Raw genomic sequence first — 18,366 nt, 5'->3', positions numbered from 1 at the left:
ATATATATATATATATATGAATGGCATACATCTTTCTAGTCCACAGCATAATTTTTCTGTGTTTCTCCTGTAAGTAGCCCTAATTGCTGTAATTTCAGCTGTTCAGTAGTCATAACCCTTGCCTGGAACATGCCAACAGGGTAGAGATACGTGTTTACCGACATATCTACCACAACATTAACAAAGGGAGTAATAATTTCATCACTTTTACATACAGGCTAGGAGCAGCTGAGAGACTTATCCCCCAATCGTTTCCAACAGGCTTCCTACTTAAATCCAGCCCTCATCCGACAGTTTTCAAGCTTTTCTGGAAGCCAGCCACCCCTTCTACCCAGAGATGTTTGCTGTATCCTGACACCACAATTCCAAGCTGCCCCACCTGCTCTCCACAATCCCTCCTGGGTCCCTCCCTTCCGGATGGAGGGGGGACTCTACCTCCCACCTTGCAATGGAGCAAACCTAATCCTGGACCAGGTACTAAGAAACATCAGTCTGCCACAACATTATTCATTTTAAAAGCAACTGTAATTAGTAGAAGCTAAGTATTTCCAAGCAAAACCCAAAATACTCATTATCATTGTGCGTTTGCATACACAAGCTCTGTGGATCTACTCAAGATGCCTATTAAGTGAGCATCAGGGGATGACAGGAGTCTCCTGAAACATGTCATTTTAGCTTCACATTCCTTCCCAGTGCCATCTACTTGTTTATTTAACTAGGTTTGACAATGATGATGAAAAAGGGACCAGCATGAAGCACCCCTCTAGTACTTCTCTGCTTACCGAATGCCATAGTTCAAGTGGAAAAGCTCACAAAACAACCTCCTGTAACCCTAAAGCAAGACAAGCTCTTGTTATCTGCAGGCAGATGAAGCTGTAAAACAAAGCATCGGTCATCCTTCCTTCTCCCAAACCTACTTGCTCATATATATCAAAGACCCTGATTGCAAAACAATCCCCAGTAAATGCTGTTTCTTCATGTTTCACTTCACATCTTTTCCCAGTGGCAAAGACCACAGCTTTGCTTTGCAGTGCTCTGACTTCTGAATACAGATATTTTCAATAAATGGTCTCTCATGATTGGTATAGAGAAGTTTTACATGAAGAATGCAAAAAAGTCAGGCAGCAGAAAGAGCAAAACGTGAGTGCAGGTTCTGGAGCAAAGGGGCAAAAATGCAAACAACAATTGTAAACCTATTTTTCTATCCCATGTAGTAATTTCTTCGGTCTTGAGAGCTCACTACAGCAACCTCTCAGGCCTGGCAATATAAGAACAGCAGCAAAACAAGAAGAGTTACTTTCACAGTCTTTTATTTTCTCACACATAATCTCTCTGAAGAACATCAGGAGGATGCGCTGCTCAAAACTATTTGAGTAACGCAAGTACGATGAGAGATGTTGGCATAACCTGGACTCACCCTTTTCCTTGCATGTTCTCTACAATCAACTGGAGCACACAGGATGGGCTGGCTGGCTGGCTGGCTGGGAAGGCGCTTCATGGCTCTCTGGGTGACAAACAGCTCTATTTCAGAGGTTTACAAAGACGAGAGCATTTAAAAACACCCAGAAGCATAAGCTGAGCTTGAGAACATTTTTCGTGCCACATAGTCACATTTCAGGCTGCACACACAGCTCAGCTCTGTATGTGCACAAGCTCCTGAGAGAAAAAACAAAACTGAGGTCCATGAAATGCACCGGGTGTACTGCTGCCCCAGATGGCCACAGGGAGGGCTACATCAACCTCCTCCACCATCTCTGTTCATTTACCACTACTAGGATGAGAAAATGCTGAGAGGATGCAGACAGAAGCGACAGGAAAGGTCATTTTTTTCCTGCTGACATGTTCCTTGACTGCTGCAAAGGCACTTTTTGAAATGTGGAGCCTGCAGCCAGTATTGCAGCTGGCACAGGATCATTGGCCAATTAAGAATTCAAGCTATCTCTGAAACCCATTAGGAAGGAAGCAATGGTTACTTTTTCTCTACCTTCTGCTGCTGATTTTCCTTTCTTGTCCTCCTGGTAGCTCTTGGTTTTCAAAAGATCTTTCCTCCCTTCTTTTCCAAAGAGGATTGTGTGTTCTTGAATGCTGAAGGGTAGATAGGACCTGGCAAGTTCCTTATCTCTATCTTGAGGGAAGAGTGTTGTGCATAGATGCACATTTACTAGGCTGCTCTGCTAATATTTCATTCCTGACCAAGAGGGATAGCAAGCAAGAAAGGCAAGGGAAACAGTATTCTGCACTGCAAGTAGCTATTCATGACATGTTTCTATATAAGATACTGTACAGTTCAAAATTAAAAAAGCTAACAAATGCAAAGGAAGGAAGGAAAGAAGGAAATACATGGACTCTCTGGGTTACCTGCTTAATGCACACTTCAGCTCACTGTTTCTCCCAACTCCACTGACTTTCCATGGAGTAAACGATTTTTTAATTTTTTTTCTACCCATTTTCCAGACATCAGGCATTTAACAATGAAAGACAGCACTGAGATTCAGCTGCTCTAGCATCTTAGATCAAGAACACTGAGTAATTCAGACTGCCTGCTGTAGATCCTTGCTCCTTAAACCATCAATAGAGAATAAGAGATGCTCTATTCCTCCATCTCCTAGACTCATTATCTTAAGGGGTGAAGGTGGGTACCGCTGGACATCAGAAAAATTTGTGTGAAGGATTTACAACAGGGTAAAAAAATGAGGTCACAAAGATAAGCCTTTCAAACTGGGTCTCGAACGTGCAGGACTGAGCTTTTTTTCGAAGGATGTGCTTGGTTTCTGCCCAGTCAAGGCAGCATTCACCAGCTCTGGCTTTGAAAACAAAATCAACACTTTTACAACGGATTAAGACTTTCCCAGGATGCCAACTTGGAAACTCATTATTGAAGGTTGGGATGTCAGACTGAAGGCAATTGTCACTGCTCATGTAAAAGACGGAGGAAACAGATGGAGACTACTTAGCAGGATGCTGTGCAGTAGATAAGGGTTAGAAATGGGAAGAAGCAAGACACATTTATTGTGCCTTGATATGTAAAAGGGGAAAAAGACATCCTCTTGCTGCAGGCAACTACAGTCAAATTAGTGGATGTTGCCAATTAATCTGCTGCAATTTCAATTGTATCCTGCCCCAGAAGTGAATAAACACTCCTGTGTGGTACCCAGCAAGCAGTGCACAGGACTAAGTCATCCAAGCAAGAAGACCATGTCTTTATGGGCAGACAGGAGCAGAAAAGGATCTATACAATTCTTGCTTAACCAAAGAGGATCTCTTCACACAGTGCTAAATTAAACGTACCTTTTCGACATGGGCTATCAGCCAATACGCTACCTTCTCCATCTGATACGGCATCATATTTGCCTGTATATTGATAACTGAGGTTACCTTCGGATGGTCTGAGGGATTCTGTGTGTTAACCTGCAATTTACTGCAGTCAAGTCAAAAACTAGATCCACCAGGCATTAACTCCGTGTACCTAATAGCGTGCACACAAGCTGCATGTACCCCAGCTTGACAACATGTCATAAACTATCCTAGTTAAGAACAGATACAAATGTTGAACTGTTGGGGGAAGGAATGTCTTTATTAAACACATAAATACAGTACCATTCTCTGTGGCTGAACAGGGGGAGAAGGCTGCTGGATGGGGTAGGATATGATGAGGTCTCTAAAGAGTTATGGACAAAATTTCCTTGCACAGCATATTTCAAAGGAAACCTGGAACAAAAGCTGGGCAGGAAGATACTGTAAGAAAGTATCTTAGACAGGTCCTTGGAGCTTTGTACGTCTTTCCCAGGGCTAATTTCCGTGATGCTACAATTCTGGACATCAGCAGAAGTAATTGTTGTGTGACTTAGCTTGCAAGATAAGGCAAAAAAATTGCCAAGTGTTTATTCTCAGCTAGTTTCTTTTAAAAACCTTTTAAAAAGGCCTCAATGGATTTTAAGGAAGTGTTTGGCTAGGTATCCCAAAGAAAACAAAATTTAAGGTGTTCACAGCCTCTGCATATGTTTTGACATGAGGATACCTGTGTTTGCCTACCTGCATCTCATCCCCACTACCTGCTGAATGTCTAAACTATTTACCTGCAAATTCAGAGGATTACAGGTCCCAGAACTTCAGAGTTGCTACATACAGTAGTTTCATGGATATTGCAGGCCAGGAAGAGGAGGGAGGACTAAATCAATCCTTTTCTTGAAGGAAATGCTCACATTTAGGCCCAGCTATGTCACCAGCCACTAGAGAATCAACGTCAGATAACAGGTTCTGCTACTCACACCAACATTTCTTCTTCCCAGTGCATAAAAGAATATGACTCTATATCACTGAAATTAACAGCAATGGGAAAGAAATGTCACTGAACCTGAGAACACCTTTAAAGGATATTTATCAACAGAAGACAGCTGCTGTTGATTCATGCTTACTCTTTTCCCTGTATGCTAATACCAAAAACTAAGTACAAATAATTATGTGTCTAGTTCTCATGCAGTGAAGAGGTCTTAGTCATTTAAAGCCCCCTGGCACTCCTTCTTCAACCTATACTATAAATTCCAATAAAGATAACCATATTTTTGTGAAATAAACTCAAAAAAAGTGTGTGGGTAGAATGGTGACGCTCCTTACTCATAGCACTGTCAAGGTTTGAAAGGACCAGCAGCACAGGCAGGGTATGTGATGGAGGTGGCATCTTAATTTCTCAGCCTGAAATAACTTCTCAGAGTGACTGAGACTCATGCAGAGAGCAGACCTGTCAGCTACATCAAGCCAGCACGCCCAGTGGATGAGCTCTCAGGTGCAGTCACAGTCCTGCTGCTTACTTACAAACTACATAAACTATATGCAGCCTGCTGCTCCTGACTCATCAGGGTACAGCTGATACAGACTATTTAAAAGTAGTCCTGGGGGCTTATCTTAATGGAATAAGAAGCCTTTCTTTTTTTGCCAGGTCCTAGCAGCACCAGCACTGGTATACGGCGAAAGTAATGAAGCATCAACTCATCAAGTTATGTTATTGTCTTGAAGGCATCTCAAACCTTCAGCGCGTGATATACCATCAGCTCTCCATCCCTCATGCACCCAACATAGACTGATGCTTTGAGGAAACCTTTTCTAGAGAGGAGAGAGGGGATTAACCTGCGATTAGAGGTCTGAAAAATTTATGGTGGACAAGTTTAAAACGTTCCAACAGAAGGGTTTGATTCTGTTCCACCTTCTGAAGAAAGGGAGACTTTTTTGCAAGAATTTTTTTCTTTTTTGTTTTTTCTTTTTTAATTTTATTTAATATTCCAAATTTCAAGTCCTTTGAGGAAACAAGAATGAAAGATTTTTTGAGGGAACACTAAAAAATGACACATTTTTAGCTTTGTCTTCTTTCTTGTCCATTTCTTCCCCATCACTCCTCTTTTTTTAGAATAGAAAAAGAAAAAAAACCTAGAAAAATAGGAGAAGTAGTGGAAAACGTAAATGCAGAAATTATTGCTTACCAAGGTCATCTTGGTGATCAAAATCTAGGCCAAATTATGGGGGGTTGGATGGAAGGGAGATCCATTCCAGAGGAATAGTTAATTCTATTTAACCAAAACACTTTGTTTCTCAGTAGAAGATTCAAGAGTAGAACAGTTTGTAGGATGTGGGTGGGAGTGGCTCGGTGTGTGGGTTTTTTAGCTGTTTGGAAAACATAAATAAAAATGACATTTTTAGCCAGCTGTGCCTTGCACAGATCTCTGAAACTCAAGCATAGAGTTTCTGTTTCTCTTCCAAGACTGATCACTGACATATCGAGTGACTCTCAACCCTTTCCCAGCACTTAGTTTAAAATTAGTTTATTGCCTTCTGTATTATGAAGCCCAGTTAATTATTATTTGCCCAGTACTAGTCTATCCTCCTTTGAAAGTCATGAAGATGGGGAATTTCTGCAGATTATTGCTTTTTCTTTTTTTCCAGAAACATGAATCAGTCCTGTTTCTGACCATTTTAGAAAAGCAAATAGATGCTCAAAGAAGCCTTTTAGCTTAGCCTGTTAGTCCTGCAGCCAAGGACTTCACCAGAGTTAATTTCCCTCCCTGGAAAGGAATGTTTGCAAGAGTCATAACATTCCTCTGAGTTTACCTCCTAGCAAAAGTATCTTAAACGTGACCCGTTCAAGCCATGCTTTACACCAAAATAACGATTCTCAGATCACTGTGTGTTTAATTGCTCTCATTTATATGAACATTATCTGACTACAAATATGACGTGCCTTAAACACTAAAGCTCAAGTAATTCTGCTATTAACAGAGTCCTAGGCAGAATATAGTGCCTTTGAATGCTTTAGAGTGAGAACATCATTTAATAAATGAATGCAGCAGTAGATGAATAAAAATAAAACTTGTATTGTCCAAGGAGGAGATGCCAGTATGAAACTTGGCATAGGCACAATGTTTAGGATATGCTGATGAGCCCTATATGCCTATGGGCATTGTTCATTGTATTAATTAAGGAAGGATGAGTCTCCACATTCTCTTTACAAAATATTGTGAAAAATCACCCTGGGATATCTTCTAACATTCTGGAAATAAATTTGTACTTCAGTTTTTGCGTTTCAGAGAAAGGCAACGTGAAGAACAAGATTTCCATCACAAACCTTTTGTGATAGTTGTTTCTTTGCATTTAAAATGCTAACCTGAAGAGAACAAATGGATAATTTCTTTCTGTGACTTTTAAACATCAGCCAGGAAAGAAAGAGATGGAGAGGAAATAAGAAGAGGAAGAAGGAGGAGAAGAAAGACAGAGGAAAATAAACTACTCTGTTCTGGACCGGCAAGCATGAGTGCACTGATACGCCTCCTTGCCCCCCACCCAAAAAAATCACATTCAATTACACGCTGAGAGCAAGACACTCATTTGTCCCAACATCCAAAAGAGGAAAAGACAAGCAGGAAACAAAAAGTATTCTGGCAGCAGGTAGATATACAAAAATAGGTTCTGTCTGTGGAAACAGCCAGCTTGTGTGGCTATGTTGGGTAAAAGCAATGGTGACAGAAGATCTTCGTATCATCTTGTGTCTCATGACAAGACAAGTTTACACTCAAAACAGAAGCATCCTCACAGACAGAGTGGAGAGATGAATCAAATGGCCACAGCCTCTTGCAGGTCTCTCCAGCACTGGGAGAATAAGACTGTTGCAGAGAGAAACCACGGAGCTTTTGTGGGTTCCTTCGCTTCAAGTTAGATGGATGAACCAACAATAAGAAGATGAGGCTGCCCAGGGGCTGAGCAAGCACTAGACACACTCCTAATTATTCATGATGGCAAAGTCCCAAAGCACTCCCATCCCCAAAGCTTTACCCTTTTCAAATAAGATTGCTTAGAGAAGAATGCTGCAACAGGAGTTTGTGCTACCCAAACATCAAGAAGTAAAGATGCATGAAGAGCTGTAGGTAAACCAAGAGCTTCTCTTTGTTGGGTTCTTAATCTGTTGTTATAGAACTAGAAGGGAAGGAAAGAAAAGTACAAGGCCAAATGAAAAGCAACACTCTGCTGTTTTCTAGCCTCTAGGCAAATTCCAAAATGTCAACGTATATTTCAAATCTAATGATTTGTAGAAAGAAAAAAAAAGAAAAAGAAGGAAAGTTTCTGCAGATCCAGAAACAGCTCTAGGGAGTCACCATTACAGATTGCCCTTAAAGTCGATATTGTAATAGAACATGTCTCATTCCCTCAAAGATTTTCAATCAAAATTTGAAAACCAAAAATATTGGTAGCAGAACCTAAGAATCTTTCTGTACTCCTTGGCCAAAAATCTGGCAGCACTTTCAGTTTGTTTTTCTTTATCTAGTGAAATCAGCTCTGAAGTCTACAATTATTATTTATATTTTCTCAGTCCTTGCTGAGGAAAGTCACTGGTCAGTATGTTTCTCTCTTAAACTAAGCAGTGGAACTTCTGATATTTCACTAAATGTCTCTATATCCTATTTTCATTGCCTTCTGCCCAAAGGAGGACAATTATCTGTGAGATAATTACAGAGCTATGATAACCATTGCTATCTCCTATTCCAATTAGCTCACTACAAATATGGAAGTGAAATAGCATCACTCACCAGCTTCTCGTCCTTGTTCTGTATATGACCAGCAAGAGACAAGTTAGCAAATCAACATTATTTGAAAGAACCTGTAGTGCAGCTAATAGGATCCTCCTTCCCACTCTTATATTCTGATGTAGCCTTGTGTTCACAATGCTTAACAATAGCAGAATAAAACTCATCTCGTTCTACGCAGGAGGCTCAGGGGAATGCCAGGAAATGAAGGGATGGGAGTTCCAATTTCTTGTCTTGCCGAGAATGAATTCTGCCTCATCTAACTGCTGATGAATTGTCGTTTTAAGAGAGTTTGTTAATTTCCAACAGGCAAAAGGCATAAAGAGGGACCTCTTTATCTTTAATGGCTGTTATTGAGCAACACAAATGGCTCACGTTTAAATAAATGAAGAAACATCTTGTCTGTTTTGCCATGATAAGACGGTTCTTTCTGCACAGCTCCTTCTGTTAAAGAAAACAACTGGGCTTGTTCGACTTAATGGCAGGCAAACTTCCAAAGGTTCAAGGTCTGAAGTCAGTTCAGAGAAATTAATTGGATTTTACCTGGATCCTTCCTGATTCTTCTCAAGAAAATCTACCTGAAGTGCTTTGAGGAATGACTGAAAATCTAGTTTCAAGGAAAACTGATCTCTAATAGTATTGATGGACTTACTGAGGATAAATTCTCCATTAGACTGCAATTTTCTCAATGCAAGAATGCTTCCATCCCCAGCTGCTGTAAAGAAACAAGAGCTGTAAGAATCCATACAAAGGTGTATCTCTGGAAATCTAAGTGGGCCATGTGGGAAGAGGCCCAGGGCAGAGGGGAGGCTGGGTCCAAAAAAGCTGCTCAGCTCCCTGATGTCAGCAGGTGTTTTGCCATTGAATGAAATGGCTGGGAAATTATGTCTGCAATTCAGAGTATACAAGAAGGTCATTCCTCAGCTTCTCAGAACAGGGGTGATTTTTAAAACAACTCCCAAAGATCTGTCTGTGGGTCACCTAAAAGCAAGAGGGGTTCTCTCCCACAATGAACATTTGGCCAGAAAAAGAGATTAGTGCAGTATAGAAAAAAGGCCAAAACCTAAGCCAAACCCCCCCAAATAACAAACAAAAAAAAAAGTGGGAGAACTGTCCTTGTTAGCCAGAGAACATAAAATATCATACTACCATCAGCCTGGCAGCCTAGCTTTTGATTAGCTTTGCCAAGTTATGACAGTATGGGCGATCCCCATATGCCTGAGGGAGATGCATTATTCAATATATTAATTAAAGGGCTGGCTTTCATCACTGCTTCCTACAAAGTATCGCAAAGAATTACTCTGGGACTGTTACTGACAGGCTGAAATTAATTTGTGTTTGAGTTCACATGCATCAGGGAGAGACAGAATGAAGTCAGCCCAGGCAGGCTGCATGAGTCTGCATTACAGCATTTAAGCTTCCAGCACTGGCCTGTGAAACACAGCAATGAGGTTTGGACATCTTATCCCAGTGGGATGAGAACAAAATAGATCCTTCCACCATGGACCATCCGGATAGACATGGCATTGCAATCCAGTCCAGGGATCGATCTCAAACTGGGAGAAATATTCAAAAAATTTCTCCTTAGATCTTTCTTACTACCAGTTTATCTGCTTTGGTCCAGTCCCAGACACTTAGTCACAGGAGAGAGAGAGGATTACAAAGCAATCCAAGACAGATCACCAGTGGGGGAAATAATAGACAAGACTGGCCCCTGGAACAGAAATAAACCTGACAGATGCGAGACCAAAGCAAAAGACTTTTTGAGGGCTGAAAGCCCTAACTGCAGCACAATAGGTGACATTTAGTGGTAATCATTACATTTCAACCCAATGAACAAAAATATTTCAGCCATTACTTTTCTGGTCTTTCCAAAAAAAAAAAGATCAAAACCCAAAAATCACTGCCAGCCACGGCACATTAAAGTCATAAATATTCCTAACATCACAAATTGTACTAAAATCAAAACAAATCACAAATTCTAAAAGCCAGATAGTATTTATGTAAGGACACCCACAGTTACATTAGCGGAGAAGGAATAATTTCTCCTTCTGCAAGATACGCTGTGTTTCTTAAGCAAAAGTAGGTTAGAAAGAAAAGTTCCTCAAAGGCAACTTGAGGAGCCACCTGTTGGAAGAACTCATTCTGGCTGTGATAGCAGCCAGAATTTCAGAGGCGATATATGAATCGTGAGTTTGCTATCATGTGGTTCTTCTCTTGTGGTTCATTTCTTATGTAGTTCGTGGGTTTTAGAGGAGAGTTTAAAGTATTTTAAATCATTTCCCTACATGATCACACACAATCCTTATAGCCAGTATGCCTGTCTTTTTCTTGATAAAAGAGCTTTGAGCCCAGGGTGCCTGAGATCATGGCATCCACAGGACTCTACAAAAACATCAAACCCTTATTTTCCTGGGAAAGCAGGAAATGAGGAGAAGAGCACAATCACAAAGTCAAACAATCTACAATCTTTATGAGTTTTCCCAACACATCAGCCGGTTGCATCAAATTGCCTTTGTAATACAAAGACATTAGTCAACCTAAAGTGTAAATATAAACTAGAATCCAAAATATGTTTGCTTTCAGTCCCAGGTAAACTAGGAAATATCCATGAAAAGTATCACAACATGCCTAAAAGAACACTTGGAAATCTACAGTTGAAAAGAAGGATAGGATTACCTCTAGGAAAATAATGTGCTCGTGAACAAAAGCAAAACATAAATTTACAAAGATTTCTCAAACCTTGTTGATCACTCTCGTAAGCTACCAATGACACTTATGAAGAATTACCTTATAAACATACTGGAATGTTTAACTTTGGTATTAGGGACCAATATCTGCTCTGCATAACAAAAGATCAAGGTAGGAATAGGAGTCAGGATCCCTCTGTTCTGGCTTTATTCAGGCACTTTGTTTCAAACTGCACTCTTTCTCTACTTCAATTTTAAAAGTTCATGTATTGCAAAATGAGATTTATTCACATCTAATAATCACTTTAAAAAAAACATCAAAAAATGTAAAACATTTCAGGGTGCTCCTTTGTTTATTTTTTTTTCAGTCAATAAAAAGCATCCAATGTTATACCCAGGTTCCTTTTCTGTATCTGCCACTGTGTTATTACATAATCACAAGCTAGTCAGCTACAACCTCATATTGGGAAATATTAAATATCTATAGTGCCAACTGCATTAATTTTAGGCACACAAAATTAAAAGAAAATCCCTAAACTCACAGTTCCCCACTTGTTCATCTTTTATGTTGGAAGTAAAATAAAATCGGTCTTATTATCACCATGGCATTGTGATCTTTAATTAACTAATGTGACCTTGCAAGGAAATCCTTCAATATATGCCAAGACCTTTTAAGAAGTTCTCATCTTGTCTGAACTCTTATTACAGAGCTTGAGGCTAGAGCTGAAGAATTTATCCTCAGCCTAGTACAGTTCACAGCCACGGGAGCTTGAATAACACATTGCAGATGCGTGTTAGCATTACCCTCTAGGAGAAAAACCTTTCCCAGGTGTTCTCACCAACAAGGTATGGGAAGCAAATCCCTTAATAAAGGCAAATGAGTCAGCCCATACGAGCCTTCAGTAATAGATCTCTGTTCAGGGTCTATGTGAACAGCCACTGCGTTTATACCTTAATGACACTACAGGTGGTGTTATCCATAGCTGCCAAGCTGGAATTATTCCTTTTATCCATAGTTCCACGCACAGTATGGTTTTAATTCTGGAAAAAACTCTAATGCAGGATTACTTAATAGTCAATTTGTCATTTACAAGACTGTGTTTTCTTAACACTAAACTTGGCTGTAAAAAATCAGGCGGTGTTTCCCCAGCACTATGCGATGACACCATCTGGTAGATAATGATTAGTGGGATTTACAGGACAGACAGGCACATATCAGCCTATCCATTTCATTGCTGGCAAACTAGTCAGGAAAGGTAATCTCAGCTGTATTCAAAGGTCACTTCTGGAACTGCTGCTGAAAGTATGTGTGGACACCATTTGGCACTGGAATTTGGAAATATCAGTGCTACCACAGAGATGAGGGAATAAAAACAAACACAAACCTCTGCCCAACTGCAGATCCAAACCCAGATCATGACCTTTTGAAATTCTGAGGTAAATCCCTTATCTTCTGCTACATTACTCCAAACCAGCCCCTGCTATAGTCTTCATGAAATTCAAGCTGCAAATAAATAGAAGTACACTGGATAAACTTTATCACTATTCCTATCCAAAATCATGACAAAAAGGATTGAAAATCTTGCCCTCAAGAGACAAAATTTTCTGGCTCATGCCTCAAACAACTGTGATAGAAAAGCTGTAAATTCAAAGGCATAGCCTAAGTGGATGCCCAGCCTCTTCCCTTCTCTGGATTTTTAATCTCTGGAGTGCAAAATGATTGTAGCTAGCATTCATGGACACCAAAATAATCAAAAATCTGGTTGGTTACCACAGAAACAGAAAGAATAAAATTCTGGGGAGACTTAGTGAAGGAATCAACAGTGTATTTGGGAACTGCTTGTTATATCGCATTTTTCTATTTGCTGATACTAACGCTGCTTCTTGAAGCCAGACTATTACATGTCCTATTTTCCTCCTCCTCATGTCCCTCCCCTCCTGTTTTGTTGGTGTTTTCTGTCCAGCTTTTATCACTAGTGTGTATTTCAGTACCTTTCACTGACTAGGCTCACCCTGGGCACTGACTTCAGTGTTCCAAGTATTCCCACAGCCATAAGAAATGCTGCACAGGTTTCTCATTCTTGCACACAAATGGGTCTTCCCCCCTTTTCCTGCTCCTGGGCTTTGACAGAATCATGTGTTTGAAAAAAAAAAATGATAAAAGGATAAAATGTCTGGATGTAACAGGCAAAAAATGGAAAACAGTCCCACATCCACTGCTTCACATTCCCCAGTGGTGATAGGAGGCAGGAAACATGAATAGGTTCTCCAGCAAAGACCAGCCTGGGAAGACCCTAAGAGAGGGTATGGGTGTCTCAAGGAGTACAGTTCTATCCTCTGCACAGGATGGCAATCTCTGTGTCTGCTCAGCAAACATAAACAGGGTCTCCAAAGACAGATGGACAGGGGATGATATTCACAGCCATTTAGCGGATTACCAGAAAACATAAGGCAGCTTATGAAACTCCATATTTTAAAGAGTCATTCCGTAAGATTACAAAAGCACTTCATATGTCACTAAAGCATCGCTTAAGTCTCTAGAGCCCTTCAATGCTCTTACTCCACTGCTGTAGCACCCATTACCACAATATTTGAGTACTTTACCCACTACATTCAACAAGCAAAAGAACTACCTCAGTCTTACCTCGAGTGGTAACAAGGTAGAGTCAGCTTGAGTCACTCAACATGACATAGAAAAGCTGTGGTCCAGCAAAGTGACAAATAAGGCTTGGCGTTTGCTTCATTAATCAAACTGTCTTGCCCACATGCCTACTGCCATTGTCTCACCATAGGAAAAGGTAGAGGTAGTAAAGCAATTTAAGGACAATTCAAGTTTTTGAGTTCTTATATGCACAGAGGCAGTAGTTAGTCAGCACAGAACAAATGTGTTTTACAGACAAGGAAGCTTCCCTAATGTTTCCACAGTGCAAAATATGGACTATATTTTTATATGCCTCCACATGACAGCACAGGTGTCTAAGTTATAGTGACAGAAAATGAACAGGGCCCAAAGGGAGCTGCAGAAATGTGTTTTGAAAGAAAAGAACATTGAATAAGTCTTTAACATACTTTGCACCCATCCTGGTTTCAGTAATCTTGAGTAATTTAAGTGATGTGTGATCTGGGAATTTCTGTATCACATTAGCATAAGCTGCTATTTCCAGTCTTACAGGATCCTAAGTTATTAAAATCTCTGAGGCCAAGACACGTAGGAGCCAAATTTGGATGCCTGCACTCACATCAAGTAACACATTCTCTTCGAGCTCTGCCACCACCATCAGTGGGTGTAACTAACAAATGAATCACTACTACAGACGTAGAGATCTCAAATCCTAGTTTTTATAACTCTGAGCGTCCCAAAGATGAATCTCAGCTCATGCACAAACTTTGAGCCTATCGCAGGAACTGATGACAGATGCCCCATAAACTGTGGGACATGTGACATCCATATGGGACAAGAACACAGAACTACAACCCAGTGATAAGCACCAACATGCAGGAATAAGGAAAGAAGTTGAAGTTAAAAGCCAGGATACAAAGCCACAGATAGGGACTGGAGCTTAGGACTTTATTTTTGACCAGTGAGGAGCCATCACAGATGCTGCCTGTCAGAGCTACAGCAAAATGCAGAGTGACCTGACCTGCACGTCCATGGCTACTAGGCAGGTGAGCAAAAATTCACACCCCAACCTCACGACTTCTGATGCAATCATAATTTTCTCCTGGTCTTAAAGTCTCCGTATCTGAGCTCTCTCAGGAAGGTGTAATTATTTTGAAAGGTCTCAGAGATAAAAATAAGACCTCTCCCTGTCAGGATGACTGATCCCATGAACTAGGTGAAGATTTTAGTCTTCACAAGCCTATTTTTCTCATGGCAGCCTGAGAGATGAAAGCCATCATTTGAAGGCAAAAACACTAGACAAAGGTTGCTCCAGATAAGGCCAGCTGCATTCAGATCAGATGAAGACTGTCCCGTTTGATGAAGGATGCTTACCCGAGTCCCTACTAATAAAAAACACAGAGCAGCACAAATAAACATCTCCCTTTCTTTATTATTTCACCTTTCCTGGAAGTTTTAATTAAGAACTTAAATAATGTAGGATTTGATAAGCTGATCAACTCTACAGAGTGGTGGCTCACATCCCTCTGAAACTTACAGCTATACACATTTTCTCACTCTTTCATAGCCTAATAAAAAGAAATTGTCAAATTCCCAAAGCTAAAATGTTGTCCTTGCATTTCTTTCTGTGCACATCGTACAAGCCAGAACTTGTAAGCCATCACAGTCTGCAGCTTTAAAAAGAAAGAAAGAAAAAAAAAAAAGAAGAAAGAATTCAGACAGCTAAGGGGAGTTATTATGTTCCAAAATTCCAACATCTCTGACCCCTGCACTACAAATTGGTTCAAATCTCCCTCACTCTGGGAAAAACCTAATTTAGTCTTTTGGAAAGTTTATTGTCAGCGGGATTCTAGTATTTCCAAGTGGAATAAAGATTTTTAGGTCTATGCCATATGAGTTTTAACTAGAGAAGACCTCTACATTTTCTAAATGAAAGAGACAGTTAAAACAGAGGCTTTTTTATATAATGCACTGTTAAAAAGCAGCATTCAAACTGTGCAGCCAGAAAGCTGAATGAAAAATGAGGTATGTTGTGGAAAACAACCTACAGGCTTGGGTGTCAAAGGAAAAGAGACAAACAGGCAATTTCCACTAACCTTTATTACATAAAAGTAGAAAATAAACCACAACAACACAACCTCTGCTTCAGACATTTTGCTTTGTTCCCAAGTCAGCTCAGCCCTTGCATTTCATTCTCCAGGGAAGTTTCTCCCCTAAGCTCAAATGTGCTATTTGGAGAGTAGGGCACAATTATACCATAGAACCCAGTATTTGACTCCACAGAAGGATGCACCTGGAGAGGATTGACACCTAGCATGAATAGTGAAATCAGAGGATTTTGGATAGTTAGCTCAATCAGCCACCCATCACCCTAACCAGAACATAACCACCTTTCCTTCATTATGGAAATGTGAAACAGTGACACAGTCAGACAAGGTTCTAGAACTTTGATATATTTTGCAGGTCTATGTGAATTAGGAGCCTTACAAGCTTCCTTTTCCTAGACGTTCAAAAACCTTCTTACACTGCCCAAAATCCACAGGCTTACTCAGGGAAATATCCAGACTTGTTGCCAAAGAGCCACATTTTAAATGTGGGGTCTAAAGCTGTTTAGAAGAGACTTGCGGAAGGACCTAAGCAACCTGAAAATCCTATGACGCATCTAGACATAAGGAAGAATTCTACACATAAGGAAGAATTTTTCACCGTGAGAGTGGTGAGGCACTGGAACAGGTTGCCCAGGGTAGCTGTGGCTGCCCCATCCTTGGGCAGCCTGATCTAGTGGGGGTTGGAACTGGATGATCTTTAAAGTCCCTTCCAACCCAAACTATTCTATGATTCTATGTACCGTCTCCACTTCAAGGTCCAGAAATATAGCAAATCTAATCTATAGATATTTTTGGCCTGGATTCCAGATATTTTTAATGACACACAAGAATTTCTATGAGAATTTGACTCTTAAGACATATACATCATGATTTGCAATTGGGAGTCAATTCTTAAGTCATCCAAGTCCTTTTTATTTTTCACTCAGCAAAATAAGAGTCTCTGGTTTCTTAATACTACAATCTCTTTTTGGCTCTAGTGACCAGGCACTTCTTCAACTATTCATAGGTTGAATATCATCCCTTCTGCATGTTCTTATACATGTCATCATCTGGCATGTAGTATAGTGTTCAGAATCCGATTCAAGCCCCAAATCCTAGATTCAACTGCACAAGACTGCTGCTGGGTTTTCTCTTTCTCTCTGAATTCAATTCTTGGGCTTTGAACATAGACAGAAGTTTGGAAAAATGGCATCTGAAATGGAAGACCTCGGAGACAGGAACTAAATTTGTTTGATCATCTGCTTTTAAGATACGCTCCAAGTTTTAGAGGCTGATGCTTGGGAAATGGAAAGGAAGATAGTCACAAAGCAGATTCTTAGCAAACTGTTTGCATATCCTGGGCTCTCACCAGTCTGTAGAAAGAAACTGGCTCCTCAAAGTGATTCAAAGCAGAGTCTGAATCATCCTTCCTCGCTGTAGTTGCATAAGGAGACTGGTCAGAGTGGCTGGCTTTGCGCAAAGACTGTGTTGTAGGCTAAAGCAGGTCTCAAAAGAGTTGAAAAACAGGAGTTCTAATGATGATAGTTTTGCCATCTAAGCTGCAAGTAAGTATATAACAAAGAAGCAGGAGTTTTGCAGTTACCAAAATTCTGTACAATACACTGCTGACACCACTGTTATCAAACAAGAATGAAATACAAACATGGAGACATTCAGCTACAGCACTGCAAGGTACATATTATGGATTGAGTATATAACATAGGTGAGCACCAAAACCAAGCACATATTTAGTGTTCAGGTAAAGAAACCAATCCCTTGAAGCTAGATGCCCTTTCTCCCTTCCTAACCTGTCCAAAACAAGTAAAGCCCGAGGGCATAACTCACCAGTAAAACCTGTTTGGAGTGACCCGCTCATGCATGAGATGCCATTTTCTTCCAAAGTCCATGGAGCAGTAAAGCTGAAACAGAGAGAGAGAGAAGTATAAGCTTTGAGGAAGAGAAGAAGGACTAGTGCTACGTAAAGGATTAAAATCAGCTCAGATTAAAGAAGAGGAATGGCTTGTCCTGCACAGTTATTGAGCAGCCTCACTGCCAGGGAAGGGCAATAAGGCACTCATCTCTTCACATTTAATTCAGACTGAACTGCTGAGACTCCAAATCAGGTTGGCTCTTCCAAAACTTTTTCAAACGTTTTTGTGCTTCCTGATTTCAGTTGTCAACACATTCACTTTGACAATACTGCCATATGACAAAGCTGGCAGTCCCCCTGGCTTTTTTAGCCCAACAGGTGATTGATGACATGTAAACCCCTAACATTAAATAGAATGAAAGACAAAGAAGGATTAGTTAACATGACTATGATGCGGTAGGTACTGACTCTATATCAAAGGTCACGCTGCAATTCATTTTTATGCTGTGGATTAAATCTCTCTCCTGTGTGGGAAAGGAAATGGAAATTGCCCTAATTTACCACTTCTATGTTCAGAACAAGGTCTAAATTCTGAAGTAAGTTAGAAAGCAATCTGCTCATTAGTTGAACATTAAAGACTGTGAAGTGGTTCTTCTTGAAAGCCAAGTTTTCAATCTAATGATCATTTAATGTCTTTCTGGCTAACAAATGGTACAGCTGTAATGTAACCAAATTTCCATGCAACTCCACAATAAGTCTCAGGCATAGGTTTGCTTCATCCATACTTGGCTTAATACCACAAATACCATTCTCCATATAATTAATTACCCACAATCCACTCACTCATAATCAAAGCATACATAAGCTCCTTTTCTCCAATTTTGAGCAAGTTTGGTTCTTCAGAAAAAAATCCACTTTGAGAAATAACTACTTTGCTTTAAAACTAGATCACAGAGAAATACATAGCAGGCAGCGTTTTGAACAAGATTTCAAATAAATTTCAGCTGAAGTAAATTCTGGCTTAATAAAATAG

At 40.2% G+C, this 18,366-nt stretch overlaps 1 protein-coding gene across 1 annotated transcript in view; it reads right to left on the bottom strand.

Moving 5' to 3' along the window:
• Nucleotides 1–18,366, bottom strand: part of SORCS3 (sortilin related VPS10 domain containing receptor 3) — a 275,609-nt gene that overhangs the window by 87,643 nt on the left and 169,600 nt on the right. The window contains exon 5 of the mRNA XM_069863574.1: nt 17,309–17,382. Within this exon, the coding sequence (XP_069719675.1) occupies nt 17,309–17,382 (74 nt within the window). The remainder of the gene's footprint in view (nt 1–17,308; nt 17,383–18,366) is intronic.

This window comes from Phaenicophaeus curvirostris, chromosome 9 (genome assembly GCF_032191515.1).
Source record: "Phaenicophaeus curvirostris isolate KB17595 chromosome 9, BPBGC_Pcur_1.0, whole genome shotgun sequence".
Classification (NCBI taxonomy): domain Eukaryota; kingdom Metazoa; phylum Chordata; class Aves; order Cuculiformes; family Cuculidae; genus Phaenicophaeus; species Phaenicophaeus curvirostris.
This window is presented reverse-complemented; position numbering and strand designations above follow the sequence as displayed.